We start from the raw sequence: 13,123 nt of genomic DNA on the forward strand, positions 1-13,123 counted from the left end.
GGTCGGATCACTGCTCCGTCGCTATCGGGAGAAATCCAAGCGACAAGCCACAGTGGCGCATCCGAAGGACCCTGCTATCTTGGTGTGGGGGGGCCGATAACTTGCCGCAGCTGCAAGTCGTCATCCAATCCATTCACTGTTGGCGCTGTTGACATCAGCCTGCAACGTCCATAAAGCCCGTCACTGCTGCCGCCTCGAACCGCCGTCGCACCACCGTCGCCGATAAGCCCTTCCACTCCTTTTCCGTTGTCCGGACACTTCTCGAATTCTCATTCGGATCGGGGCCGCAGGGCTTCCAGAGTTGTCCTGTCGCCATGGGCGCTCTCCTCTCGCTGCCGCTGCTGGCGGTGCCGAGCATGGGCACTGTATGATTCGCCCTCGCCCCCGGCATTCCCCTGTTGAACAAGTCTTATTGACCGCCGTGCAGGTTCTGTCGTTCGCAGCCAGCTGTTGCGGCGCTGCGACCTGCTCCATGGTGTGCAGCGCGTGCGGGAAGTGCGGGAACAGGTAGGCAGCAAACCATCATCAACTGGACGGTTTATTCCTGGCGCAAGCAGTCTGCTCACCAATTTGACCCCTCTAGTGTCGCAACCCGCATCGCCTACGCCCTCATCCTGCTCGTCAACTCGATACTATCATGGATCATGCTCACGAAATGGGCCGTCGAGAAGCTGCAACACCTCATGCTCGACTACGTCAAGATCAAGTGCGGTGACGGCGATTGCTACGGCTGGCTGGCCGTCCACCGCATCAACTTCTCCCTCGGCATGTTCCACCTCGTCCTCGCCGCGCTCATGCTGGGCGTGCGCTCCTCCAAGAACCCGCGCGCCGCCATCCAGAACGGCTTCTGGGGCCCCAAGATCATCGCCTGGCTGGGCCTCATCGTGCTCACCTTCTTCATCCCGGACACCTTCTTCCAGTTCTGGGGCAACTACGTGGCCATGATTGGCGCCATGCTCTTCCTGATCCTGGGCCTGATCCTGCTGGTCGATCTGGCCCACAACTGGGCCGAGTACTGCCTCGCCCAGATCGAGAACTCCGAGTCCAAGACGTGGCGCGTCATCCTGATCGGTTCCACCCTCGGCATGTACCTGGCGTCGCTGGCCATGACCATCGTGCAGTACATCTTCTTCGCGTCGAGCGGCTGCTCCATGAACCAGGCCGCCATCACCATCAACCTCCTCCTCTGGATCGCCATCTCCTTCATATCGGTCCACCCCACCGTCCAGGAGCACAACCCCAAGGCCGGCCTCGCCCAGGCCGCCATGGTGGCCGTCTACTGCACCTACCTCACCATGTCCGCCGTCTCCATGGAGCCCGACGACAGCGAGGACGGCCACTGCAACCCGCTGGTCCTCGGCCAGGGCACGCGCACCACCTCCATCGTCGTCGGCGCCATCGTGACCATGCTCACCGTCGCCTACACCACCACGCGCGCCGCCACCCAGAGCCTCGGCCTCGGCGGCAGCAGCAGCGGCCAGATCCGCCTTCCCGACGACGACGACGACGTCGCCGGCCACTACGAGCACGACCTGGTGACGACCCAGCCGAGCAGGCGCCGGCAGATGCGCGCCGAGGCCCTGCGCCGCGCCGTCGAGGAGGGCAGCCTGCCCGCCGACGCGCTGCTGTCGGACGACGAGGACGACTCGGGCAGCGACGCCGCCGGCGGGTCGGGGTCGGGCTCGGGCCGCCGGAACGACGACGAGCGCGCCAGCACCCAGTACAGCTACTCCATGTTCCACGTCATCTTCTTCCTGGCCACCGCCTGGGTCGCCACCCTGCTGACCATGGACTGGGACGACAACAAGAAGCAAGACGACTTCGCCACCGTCGGCCGCACCCTGTGGGCCAGCTGGGTCAAGATCGTGAGCTCCTGGGTCTGCTACGCCATGTACATCTGGACGCTGATCGCCCCCGTCTTGCTGCCCGAGCGTTTTGATTTCGATTAGATCCCGGTGGACCGTTCATCTTTCTGGAGGGGGGAAGGAGAAGAGAAGGATGTAGCGGTGATGGGTTTTGTCTCTGGTTCTTTCTGGGTAGCTCCTGTCAGTTACCGCTGATGGGGAGGGGTTGGCGGTCGTGGGTGGTTCTGTTGGCGTACGTACCTGCATGTGTGCACTTGCTCTTTCTTTTCCTTTCTTTTCTCGACTCTCATGACTTCGTCCTGACCCTGTCAGTTTGCCATGGTCTACCTCTGTCACTGTCTCTGTTTGTGCAACGAAACGCAATGCATCTGGGGGGCGTATGGGGTTATTTTTCTTTTCTTTTCTTTCTTGTGGATTCGCGGCTGGTTTGTCAGACATCAAACAGTGAGGCTATTGTGATCGGTTCACGGAAGTCCAGGAGTTGACAGCACGATGCAACATGGTCCAGCCAGTCTGTGTGTCTGTGTCGGCCTGTCGTTGAACAGCCTCCAGACCCCCCTCGCCTATTGACATGCTGCCATTGGTCGTGATGCATGTAGCTATCCGGCCGTCTTTGGGAAAGGGGGCTGACGAGATTGCTTCCCTTTGTCTGTCTTGTCTGTTTGGCCGGGCCTGCCTAGGAAATGCAGGCACACGCTCCCCGGAGTACTAGTACATGTGCATGGGATTGGATTGTACATGCACATTCCGCACAGCATGGACGTACAGCACCCCCTTGTCCCTTATCCCGCACCGGTGCGTATGGGAGTCGGCGACCTGGTTAGAGAGAGACCCACCCCCCCTTTCCCCCATTGTGCCGTCCCTTCCCCCCCGGCGCCAGTACTAGACGGTACTTTCCCGGTAGTTACTGTGTATCATGTATAGCTTCCCTGCCACCCCCCCCCCCCCCCCTGATGGTGTCGGTCCTACCCACTCACCGTACCCACCCGCCCACCTCTTCCCACCATGTCGGGTACGGTGGCCTTTGATGTGCGGCAGCGTGGCCCGGGTGCGTGCGGCGGCAGATGGATTGGTCATCTGACCTGGGAGCTGATATCTGTTTGTTTCCCTATCCCAGATGTTCTGGCTTCAGGCGGTCGTGAACGTGAATGTTGGACGTGGGGATCTCGGGGGGACTTGGATGGATCCGTATGATACAATGGGGGAACCAGGGCTCGAGGGCAGCGGATTGCCCAGTCACGACAGGTTGCGTCTCTGTGTGTGTGTGGGCTTGTCGTTCTCGGCTACGGCCCAAGCTGGCGGCGGTTCGGCGACGGCATGGGGTTGGCAGCTCCGCGGGGGCCTCTTGGCCGACGCTGTGATGCTGCTGGCGTGATTACCGGTGAGCTGTCGGAAATGAAGCTCAGATGAAGCTGAGGGCTGCTGCTACAGTTGGCCCCGCATGAGCATGTTTGTTTGTTGGTTTTTCCTCCCCCCCCCCCCCCCCCCCCCCGCCCCCTACTCTCCTTCCTCGGCCGCTCTGTACTCTCCGGCACTCTGCTCATTGCTGACATTTCACCTCAGTCTTCCGCGTGACCAGGTATATCGATGGCATGTTACATCGGTCTTGCATGCCGCAGTGTGACTTGAAGCGTGCCCAGGAATCAGAATTCTCGAAGGAGCGGTCAGGGCAGAGGCGGCGAGAAGCCGGGAGGGAAGGCCACGAGGATGTCGGGGCGGCGGTATGACGGGCAACGTGGATTGCGGGCCGAGATATCCATTGCCGGGCTGGGTACCCGCTGAGGGCTTGACCTCGCTTCGCTGTCAGACACGGAGACGCAAGTCAGGGGTTAGCGAGCTGGGATACCCCGAACCTGCAGGCCAGGACGGACGCATGTACGTGTCGTGTTAGGCCATCTGACGGCCGAGGCCAAAGGAGAGCCCGGCCGTCCATCTCGCTCCGTCATTGACATGAGGGCGATAAGACGGTGTTACCGAGCTAAGCGGGGGATTTTGCTTCCTGTCACTTCCACAACCCCGGAACACAGACACGCTTGGACCCCAGCCGGGACGGGCCCGGCCTGTACGACGTCCTCAGTGACGCAACCGGGCGATTCCCTTGCGATACCAGACCTGGGACTGTTGTTTATGGCATCGAAAGCCGCGGATGCCGATGAGATTGGGCATTCAGCACGGCAATCATGTCTCATCCACAGACCATCTGAAGGCGACGACACTCCGACCACTCGATATCAGACCACTCCATCGGGAACGTGCAGGACGTGGTCTCTCCGGTCAGCGAGGCGACGCAGCGACCGCTTTTCCCTTACCCCCATCAGACAACCTTCAAAACACCTCGTTGGGACTAACTCCTTGGTGTCACAACGAAGTATTCATGAATACCCTGTCTTTTCGAGCATGCGCCAGTGTGACACGAAGGGATCGCCGAGTGCGCCCCGGGCGGGTCCAGAGGACGCGGCCAGTAGCTGGCAAGAGGAGGGTTGGTGCGGGTGCACCAGTAGGTGACCTCGATCATGCGGTTACATGTCATCATTTTCATCTAGTCGCTATCTTGCAGCATGATGAGCTGGGGAGTCGAACGCCGCCGAAGTGCTGTCATGTTCAGGGGGGATACAACAACCCGCGTGGTCGCTGGGCCAGGGGTACCGGTGAGAGCGACGTCCATGCCTAGTCCTGCGAGAGCAAACGAACACATGCAGCAGGGAGTCGCCGAGGACACCGTCACCGGTCAAGACGTGCGAGCATTTTGTCGCGGATAAACAACGCACGTCGTGCAGCCCCTAGCCGCAGCTATAACGGCGCCGCTGAGTGCGCCACGGCCGTGGGGGCTTCGGCCGGAGCGGCTTTGGGAGTGTCTCCTGAGGATCGAATCGAGAGGAATTGGTGTGGTTGTACTGCCGCCGTGCGCTTCTTGGTCAACGAGGAGCAGACACCGATTTCCCCGGGGACACCGGCGAATGGGAGGCGAACGCGACGCGGAGCAAATTATACTGCATGCAGCGAGAAGATTCCTGGTGGCGTTGTTTGACTGGAGATACTTCAGAATGGTGCCTCGGAGTATTCAAGCTGCGGATGTGTACCACCGGATCAGGCCTTTGAGAGGGACAAGAGACTGGGCGGCAACCGAGACTAGCCTCGACTGCGGAGCTATAGGCGACCGGAACCTTTCTGCTTCCCGGTCCTGAACCGGGGGGAATGTCATCGACACTCCAAGCGCCACCCAAGTGCCTGGTGCCACGACCTTCCTGCAAGGGCAGACCAGAAGTAGCTCCGCATCTGACCCGGGCTTGAAACGAGGATGGGACCATCGATGATGGACATAGTGCAGTGGCATGGAGCGGCCACGCAGAAATGACGTTCCTTTCTATTTCTCTTTTTAGGATCACTGACTGCTGCCCAGGCCATCCTGTCGGCACCGGGTGTCCTGCAGCCGTCTGCCATTCGACCGCCCCTTCTTATCTAAGGGAAGGTTATATAAATCAGGTCACCCTTCTCAAAACAGGACGGGGAGAGACCCTTTGGTGCGGCGAGAAGGTCTTTGCCCATGATCTTGATCCATCAACTTTTTGAAACCCGACACCAACCATGCCCCACAGCGTGAGAGAACAGGCGGGAACTCAGGACCTTCATCGACGGTAGGTGATGCTTTCCGTTTGTTTGGCCGTTACGAGGAACGTCTTCTCATGACAGCAGTGACGATCAACCCAGTCAACCTCCGTTGGCAGTGGCCAACGATGCCCCGCAGCCACAGCCGGAAATGCTGAAAGCCTGGAGCGACGAATTCGATCCCAAGAATCTGACCATCAACGAAGCCCTTTTCGTCGGCGGTCTGACCGGGTAGGTGATAACCCGAAGCAGCCAAATTCTGGCCCGACCACTAACGGCCGAAGTGGCCGTGCCGAGGTCCGAGACGGTAATAACCAGGACGCCGATGTTGGGGGACCGCCGGCGCGGCGTGGCTGAGGGGCGACTTGATGCGTGGATACTCAGGGCGTTCCGCCGTCCGGCTTCCGTTTCCGCTGTACTCCATACCTCCGATTCTGCACACAATACCACCCCAGTTCGCTTCGAGGAGGGCGTGTTAGTGTGTTATGCCATGACTTGGCCAACATGTGTGTGCCGTAGAGAACTTCAAAAAGTCTAGGCCGATGGCGGCGCGTCATCCGCGACCACGTTGTTCGCGTTGAAGCCGTCGAGGGTGAGCGTCACGGCGCCGGCTTGCACAAGCTGCGAGATGAGGCAATTGTTAGACAAGCTCCCGGCACAGGCACGAAGGGGCAGTGTCCATAGTCAACCTACAGCGCGGGATAGATCGTCAATCAGATCGTCGGCATCCTCAATTCCGACACAGAGCCTGATGATGTCCTCGGGCATCTGCCTTTCTTGCCTGGTCTTGGCATCAATGCTCGCATGGCTCATGCGGCAGGGCATGCTAATGAGACTGTTGACGCAGCCGAAACTGACACTGATGCCCCAGAGGCGCGTGGCCTCAACGATCCTCTCCGAGAGGGCAATGTCTCCGGTTTCGAATGAGAGCACAGCGCCAGCGCCGCGCGCCATTGACCAATGGAGGTCGTACTGTGGGTGCGACTTCAGGCCAGGGTACCGGACGCGGAAGCCGTGCGACTCGAGGAACTCCGCGATTCGCTGCGCATTGGCCTGCTGCTTCTCCATGCGGATGGCCAGGGTTTTGACGCCCCTCATGAGCAGGAACGAATCATTCGGCGACAGCCCGCATCCCGTCGCATTGATGGTGAAGTACATCTTGTCGCCCAGCTCCGGGTCGTTGCACGCGATGACGCCGGCCATGATGTCGTGGTGGCCCGAGAGATATTTTGTGCCGGACTCGTACACGATGTCTGCGCCGATGTCCAGCGGGTTCAAGAGCATGGGCGAGAGCATCGTGTTGTCCACCACGACCAGCGCCTTGCTGTTGGCCTCATGGGCTGCTCTGGCGATGGTCGGGATGTCGACAATTTTCATGAGCGGATTTGTTGGCGTCTCGAGTAGGACCATGGCGGTCTTCTCCGAGATCACCTCCCTGACGCACTCGGCATTGGTGGTGTCGACGTGGTGAACCACGACCCCCTGATTGTTCTTCAGGTATGTGAGAAGCCGGTTCGTGCCACCGTACAGATCGTCGCCAGTGACGACTTCGTCGCCGGGCTTCAGCAGGCGTGTTATGACATCCAGAGCGCCCATGCCGGAGCTCACGGCCAAGGCGCGGGTCGCGTTCATGATCTTGGCCAGGTGGCGCTCGAGATGCGTCCGCGTCGGGTTGCCGGATCGGGTGTAGTCATACTCGCCGCCGCCGTTGGACGACGTCTGCTTGAAGGTTGCCGACTGGTAGATGGGGATGCTGGAGGCTCCATACTGGTCCTTGGACTCGGTGTAGACCAATTCCGTTGCCAGAGCATAACGCTTCCTCCCAGAGAGCGGGCTTGAAGGGGCAGGGGACGGCGGCAGCGCATGGCCGTCCAGATCTACCCTAGTGAAGACCTTGTTCGCAGCCTGCGACGCAGGGCTCAGTCTGTTTGGAGTTGCCATCGGAAAACGAGCGGGTGGGCTGTGAGTCGAGGAAAGGGACGGGGGCGCGTGCTCAGCACAGAAGGAGGGGCAATTGGAAAGTGCCACTTCAACAGGCAGTCAAGAAATTGAGTGGCAGTAGACTGTCTTGCTTGGGAAGTTGGAGGTGCATTTGACAACGGGGAAAAAGGATACAGGTCAAGTTGCGCCTTCCCCCCTGGAGCTCTGGGGATCTGTCAGTCGCAATGGTTGACCGGCTGGCGGGAAGCTGCGACCGCTTTTTCCATCCGAGCCCGGAGCGACAGGGCCTTAGGATAATGGGCTACCTCGTTGTTTGTGGCATATCAGCGGCTGACCAAGGTACCCGATATCCGATAAAAGGAGCCCCGCTGTGGGGTCAGCCGATGACGTGCTTTGCTAGCAGCAAGGGAGGAACGAGAATGCGCGGAAAGAACCCTGGCCGAGGTGGTCAGCAATTCGCTGCAAAATAAGAGGGAAAAACTGGCCAGCCGGACACAATCCAAACGGAGCCAACAGAGCCGAAAACTACAGCCCAGTGATTGCGGCAATTGACGGTAACTATGCCCTGGGTGGCGTGTTGCTAGGTGATAAAACACAGATCGGGCGTGTCGTGTGCCCCTTTTTCGAAGTGCTCCTGCGACCGAAAACCGACGAGTGGCACGCACATGGCAACGGAAAGATGCTCACTGCGGCATCGAGTTGCGCATTATTCTATAGCATTTGCTCCCCTGCTTGTTGATGTTCCGCGTCTCCGTCAAGATGTTTAGGCCGGCACATGGGAAGTGTGCACCTACTGTGGTACAATATCTCTAGGTGACATATACTCTGTATGTGTATGTGGGTGTCGCGGCCGTGGTCTATGCAGTCACCGTGGTTTGACCATCCTCCTCAACATCCTCGTATTCATCACTCGATGCTTTAGATGGCCCATTAGCAGTGCTGGTTGTGCGTGAACGCGTCTCAGCGATGGCGTGCCCTCCCCGACGACCAAAGAAGTCGTCGGTCCTAATTCCCCGGATGCGCTCGGGATCGATTTGGGACACCGCTGCGCCGGACGCCCGCTGCTGGCGGATATACTCTCTCAGGGGTGCCATGGCCGCATCTCGGCATGCCTCCTTGATATCGCTGCCGGACATGCCAGCGGTTACCCGGGCGATGTAGTCCAGGTCGAAGTGCTCTGGGTCGCGCTTTGTGTCTCCTAGCACCAATTGCAAGATACGCTTCCGTTGTTCCAGCCCGGGGAGAGGGACGGGAAATTTCTTGGGCATCCTCCTGAGGATGGCCTCGTCGATCTCGTTGATCCGGTTCGTTGCGCCGAGGACGACAATCCTCGCAGGCACGCCAGCGGCGGTGGTGGATGTGAGTCCATCCCAGAGGGTCATAAACCTAACGGGGTGAGAACGGAACGGCAGCAAAAGAGGGGCGCCGGATGACTTACTCGGCTTTGACCATGCCGCTGGCCTCGTGCTCTCCGCTGTGCCGTGTGCCCAGGACGGCATCGATCTCGTCAATGAAGATAATGGCGGGCTCCAGCTTCCTCGCCAGGGAGAAGACGGCGCGCACCAACTTGTTGGAATCGCCATACCACTTCTCCGTTACCGTCGAGATGTGCAGGTTGATAAAGGCGGCGCCACTCTCGTGGGCCACCGCCTTGGCCAGCATCGTCTTGCCGCAGCCCGGCGGTCCGTACAGCAGAACACCAGAGGGTGCCGCCAGCAGCGCCCCACCATGTCTGTACAAATGCGGCATCGTCAACGGATAGATGACGGCTTCTTTGAGCTCTTCGATGATATCGCCGAGGCCGCCAATGTCGTCGAAGCCGACCGGGATATCTTCGGGCGCAACGACCTCAAGCGCTACCTGGTTCTCGTACTCGTTCAGAGCCAGGGCCTCGATCCTGCGCCTGAGACCAGAACCGTCCGCGTCATCATCACCGTCATCATCGCCTCCCTCGAGCCGTTTCAGTCTTATCCTCTGGAGGTTGGCCTGAGCTCTTTTCCTAGTTTGCTCGTTCTTCTCCCAGTCGGGGTCGGTGACGCGATCGACGATGCGGCTGAATATGCTCCCGAAATAGGGGGCGAAGTATTTCCTCCACACGAGGTAGGTCGACACGGTCTGCAGGGCTCGTCAGCACGCCGAAATCTCCCCGATGTTCACGTGCAACGACTTGGGCACACATACCCCGATCGCGACGACGAGGCCTGTGACAAGCTCCCGCGATCTCTTGTGGTCGCTCATAGTGAGCTTGCGCGGCGGTGCGAAGCACCGTTGTCAAATAGCACCGTTGTCGGGTTAACGTTGCCCTAATAAAGATAAGAAGTAGAAGCGGCTCTTTCTTGCAGCACTCGAGCGATGTCGAATGGCGAAGGCTGAACTCGCGACAATTGTGGACTAGAACGAGTTGCAGGCCCGAGGTACATGCATGTGCTGCGTTCATGTCGCCTTACGTTAGCGCCACCACTGGGCTGGGCGCGAAAGCATGCAGGTGGGCCCGTCACCATAAATCACTACAGAAAAAGTCGTTAGTCATGGCCCAGCCAGTCTCCCTAAGTCCTCCACATCCATCCGAGGCAGTCTGGGGTGAGTAATTTCCTGTAGCCGTGAATTGTTAGTCAGCATATCCACATGCACATGTGGACGGAATAGTGGGCCACGGCCAGTGGAACCCCTGCATCTGTTTACTTGGGACCCTGTTTAGCGCGCTATGGCAACCGCAAGACATTTGTCCCCCTCGTGCTTTACCATCGAGAAACCTTCTGCGTCGGCGCCAGGTCCCGGAAACCGCCACCGAGACGTGCTGTTACTTCACACGCCTCCAGGAATTGACGCCCAGATCCTGTCGCAAGCCCATGTCAAAGACCAAGGTCCGCTCGCACTTGCTGCGGTTGGTGGACTCGGACTCGGAGGACGGAATCGGAGGAAACTCGTTCGACGCCGCTGCGATCGCTCCCCATTCCACGTCGGCGAAGCACAAGAACACCATGCCGCCAGTTAAGAAAGCCAAGCCCGGCCGCCCGGCTGCAAACAGAGTCACCAAGCCCGCGCCCAACGCGACGGCAACGAAGCGACGGTCCAGCGATCGTCTAGTCGCAGCCGCCGAGGAAGCGATCGTGGGCCGTAGGACAGGCGCCGGGGCAAAGCCGGACAATGCGGCTGCTGGAGTTTTGGCAAATGGACCGGGAAGAGGGCGAGGGCGCAAGCGGGCCGCGACCGCCGAGCAAGTTGAGGAGGAGGACGCTGTCATGACCGAAGCGCCAGCCCCTGATGTTGCGACGCCGCCAGCGACCAAACAAAAGGGTTCGCGCGGGCGCCCCAAGAAGACGGCGGTTGAGATTGAACCACAACCTACTGGTACTCGGAGAGGGAAGAGGCCGCCGACAAGGGATGCCGAGCCCGAAGCGCATGAGATATCCGAGATCCCCGAGACACAGCAACAGGAGGCGATGCAGAGTGACGCCGAGGATGGCCATGACGACCTGGCCGACCTTCCACTCTCGCAGTCTCCGGACCGCGCGAAGTCCGGCCGTGGCGGCGCGCCCGTTCCCAGCAGCGTATCCAAGCGGCCTTTACAGCCATCATCTCCAGAAAAGGGCGAGCCCGCGTTGCGTCGTCGACTTGGGGAAATGACGCAGAAGTACGAAAGCATGGAGCTCAAATACCGAGACCTAAAGGAGATAGCCGTGAAGGAGGCTGAACGCAACTTTGACAAGCTCAAGAAGCAATCAGAGGAGAAGTCCAAAGGCAAGTTTGACCCCTTCACGCATACCGCATTGCGGAGCCACCTCGCTAACCTCCTCTTATAGCGGCCGATCAGCTCATATCGACTCTAAAAGCCGAGCTTGCGGCGCAGAAAGAAGCTGCCAAAGAAATCCAGCGTCTCAAGAAGCAGCTCGAAGCAAGCGAACACAAAGCCGAGACCCTCCAAAGCAAGGTCTCAGACCTCACCAAGTCCCTCACCGAGTCCCAGTCCGAAGTCAGATCCCTCAATCTCAAACTGGCCGCGGCGCGCAACGCCGAAGCCGCTGCGACTGCCGCAGCCAAAGTCCCCGGCAGCGCAATCAAAGGCGCGACCGGCGCCGCGTCCCGCCTCGCAGCAGCCAGCGCCTCCGAGGCGATACAGCAAGCCACGCTGGCGGCGCAAAAGAAGGAGGACCTCTACGGCGACCTGACGGGTCTCATAATCCGCAGCGTCAAGCGCGAGGGCGGCGAGGACGTGTTCGATTGCATCCAGACCGGGCGCAACGGGAGTGAGTTTCTCCACTTTCCACTTCCCCTCCTCACCAATCATTCTAAATCAGAAACGCCCCTTGCTAACGCGGCTGTTCCCAGCACTGCACTTCAAACTCGCCGTCGACGTTGACACCGCCGAGGGCGGCGGCAGCGGCGAGGCCCACTGCCAGTACACGCCACAGCTCGATCAGAGCCGCGACCGCGCGCTGATCGACGTCCTGCCCAGCTACCTGGTCGAGGAGATCTCGTTCCCGCAGACACAGGCCGGAAAGTTCTATGCGCGCGTGCTCAAGGCGCTGAACGAGTAACCGGAGACGTAAACGCGTGGCTGTTGAGCATTTGCATGGGGTTTGGGCGCGGCGTGGGGCGAGAGGTGGTGAGAAGGGTTTCGGGGAGCGGTATATATAATCTCTGGTGCTTGTCCTGTGCGATTGCACCTTGGGTCATGGGCTGCATTTGGATTTTGTGCCTGGATACCTGGAGTCAATGACCTGGACGGCAGGGGACTACGTGTTGGAGTACGGAGTACTGTCCGGTGTGCACCATTTTCGTCTACGGCGTTTGTTTTGGGAACATGATGTCAACCTGCACCAGCAGACCTTCAAGCGAACCACATATTTAGAGTCTTGAACATCGTACGCTTGTTCGGTCCCCTGTCCTAGCGGGCCCCTCCCTCATACTACAACATCGTACTTCTGTACACTCAGGGTCTATTTACAGTTTATGCCGCATACACAATGCCTGGAGACCACTCGTTGGCCTCTGCGCCCAGGACATTAAACTCGTATCTCGTTCGTCCCGCCTCATACCCCAAGGGCTGTACCTCTTATCCGGTGCCAAAGCATTCCACGGCCTAGCTAGCCAGTATGGGGATGCCTGTCTGTCTCGGCCGTGTAGCTTTCCGCAACAGCCTCAACCCCTGACTTGCTCCCACGCAAAGCAGGCTTGACCTCTTCCCAGCCCGCCTAGGGTACGAAAAAGAGCGGCGTGGAAAATAACATAGACATTACCGGTATCCAATGGGGGTATAGCTCATCCCGACCCGTCTCATCCGCACACCGAACAAAAAACCTGCCCTGAAAAAGAGAATGGGAAATGCGAGCCTCCCCGTAGACCATGCCAGCCGCCGTCCGATTATCCCAAAGCCCGGAAACCTCTCAGATGGACTGTGTCAACAGTCTATCCAACCGACAGACAACCTTGCCCGGTCTAACACGCCGACATTGGCGCGCTGCCTGCCCCCATAACATAGCCAACCGAACCACGCTGCTGGATTAGGGCAGATGAAATGTGGAAAGAAGAGAAAATATGGAAAGGGAAGAAAAAATAAGCCCGCTTCATGCTCCCAGGCAAGAAATGCGCGCTGAAAAAACAACCCCGCCGATGCAAATGCAGTGTGCGCTGGAATCGCTGGTATCGCAGGATAAATCGGGAATCCGCCGGACGCCGTCTGTGCTAGAAAGTAAATCACGAGAAGAATA

The 13,123-nt window shown here is 59.2% G+C and overlaps 4 protein-coding genes across 4 annotated transcripts; 2 read left to right on the forward strand and 2 right to left on the reverse strand.

Moving 5' to 3' along the window:
• The first annotated feature begins 131 nt into the window (after window positions 1-131).
• Window positions 132-1,957, forward strand: THITE_2115040 (uncharacterized protein). The gene is made up of 3 exons (XM_003653002.1): window positions 132-365; window positions 428-507; window positions 584-1,957. The coding sequence occupies exons 1-3, from the start codon at window positions 315-317 to the stop codon at window positions 1,947-1,949; spliced, it is 1,497 nt and encodes a 498-aa protein (XP_003653050.1). The 5' UTR covers window positions 132-314; the 3' UTR covers window positions 1,950-1,957.
• A 3,632-nt stretch (window positions 1,958-5,589) lies between these two features.
• On the reverse strand, window positions 5,590-7,519 carry THITE_2115044 (uncharacterized protein). Its single transcript, XM_003653003.1, has 2 exons — window positions 6,165-7,519; window positions 5,590-6,092 (listed from the first exon to the last, which is right to left on the reverse strand). Exons 1-2 carry the CDS (start codon window positions 7,410-7,412, stop codon window positions 6,006-6,008), a joined length of 1,335 nt encoding a protein of 444 aa, XP_003653051.1. The 5' UTR covers window positions 7,413-7,519; the 3' UTR covers window positions 5,590-6,005.
• Window positions 7,520-7,899: 380 nt separating this feature from the next.
• On the reverse strand, window positions 7,900-9,840 carry THITE_2115047 (uncharacterized protein). The gene is made up of 3 exons (XM_003653004.1): window positions 9,594-9,840; window positions 8,851-9,527; window positions 7,900-8,798 (listed from the first exon to the last, which is right to left on the reverse strand). Exons 1-3 carry the CDS (start codon window positions 9,648-9,650, stop codon window positions 8,270-8,272), a joined length of 1,263 nt encoding a protein of 420 aa, XP_003653052.1. The 5' UTR covers window positions 9,651-9,840; the 3' UTR covers window positions 7,900-8,269.
• A 553-nt stretch (window positions 9,841-10,393) lies between these two features.
• On the forward strand, window positions 10,394-11,950 carry THITE_2043583 (uncharacterized protein; the record flags this gene model as incomplete). The annotated part of the gene is made up of 3 exons (XM_003653005.1): window positions 10,394-11,092; window positions 11,227-11,659; window positions 11,742-11,950. The coding sequence occupies 3 exons, from the start codon at window positions 10,394-10,396 to the stop codon at window positions 11,948-11,950; spliced, it is 1,341 nt and encodes a 446-aa protein (XP_003653053.1).
• Between the last annotated feature and the right edge of the window lie 1,173 nt (window positions 11,951-13,123).

The sequence above is a fragment of the Thermothielavioides terrestris genome, chromosome 2 (genome assembly GCF_000226115.1).
Source record: "Thermothielavioides terrestris NRRL 8126 chromosome 2, complete sequence".
NCBI lineage: Eukaryota > Fungi > Ascomycota > Sordariomycetes > Sordariales > Chaetomiaceae > Thermothielavioides > Thermothielavioides terrestris.

Coding starts and splice junctions, on each gene's coding strand:
- THITE_2115040 (XM_003653002.1), top strand. CDS start 315: ATGGGCGCTCTCCTCTCGCTGCCGCTGCTGGCGGTGCCGAGCATGGGC. Junction 366..427: donor CGGTGCCGAGCATGGGCACT/GTATGATTCGCC, acceptor ACCGCCGTGCAG/GTTCTGTCGTTCGCAGCCAG. Junction 508..583: donor TGCGGGAAGTGCGGGAACAG/GTAGGCAGCAAA, acceptor TGACCCCTCTAG/TGTCGCAACCCGCATCGCCT.
- THITE_2115044 (XM_003653003.1), bottom strand. CDS start 7,412: ATGGCAACTCCAAACAGACTGAGCCCTGCGTCGCAGGCTGCGAACAAG. Junction 6,093..6,164: donor TTGACGATCTATCCCGCGCT/GTAGGTTGACTA, acceptor CTCATCTCGCAG/CTTGTGCAAGCCGGCGCCGT.
- THITE_2115047 (XM_003653004.1), bottom strand. CDS start 9,650: ATGAGCGACCACAAGAGATCGCGGGAGCTTGTCACAGGCCTCGTCGTC. Junction 9,528..9,593: donor GCCTCGTCGTCGCGATCGGG/GTATGTGTGCCC, acceptor CGAGCCCTGCAG/ACCGTGTCGACCTACCTCGT. Junction 8,799..8,850: donor AGCGGCATGGTCAAAGCCGA/GTAAGTCATCCG, acceptor TCACCCCGTTAG/GTTTATGACCCTCTGGGATG.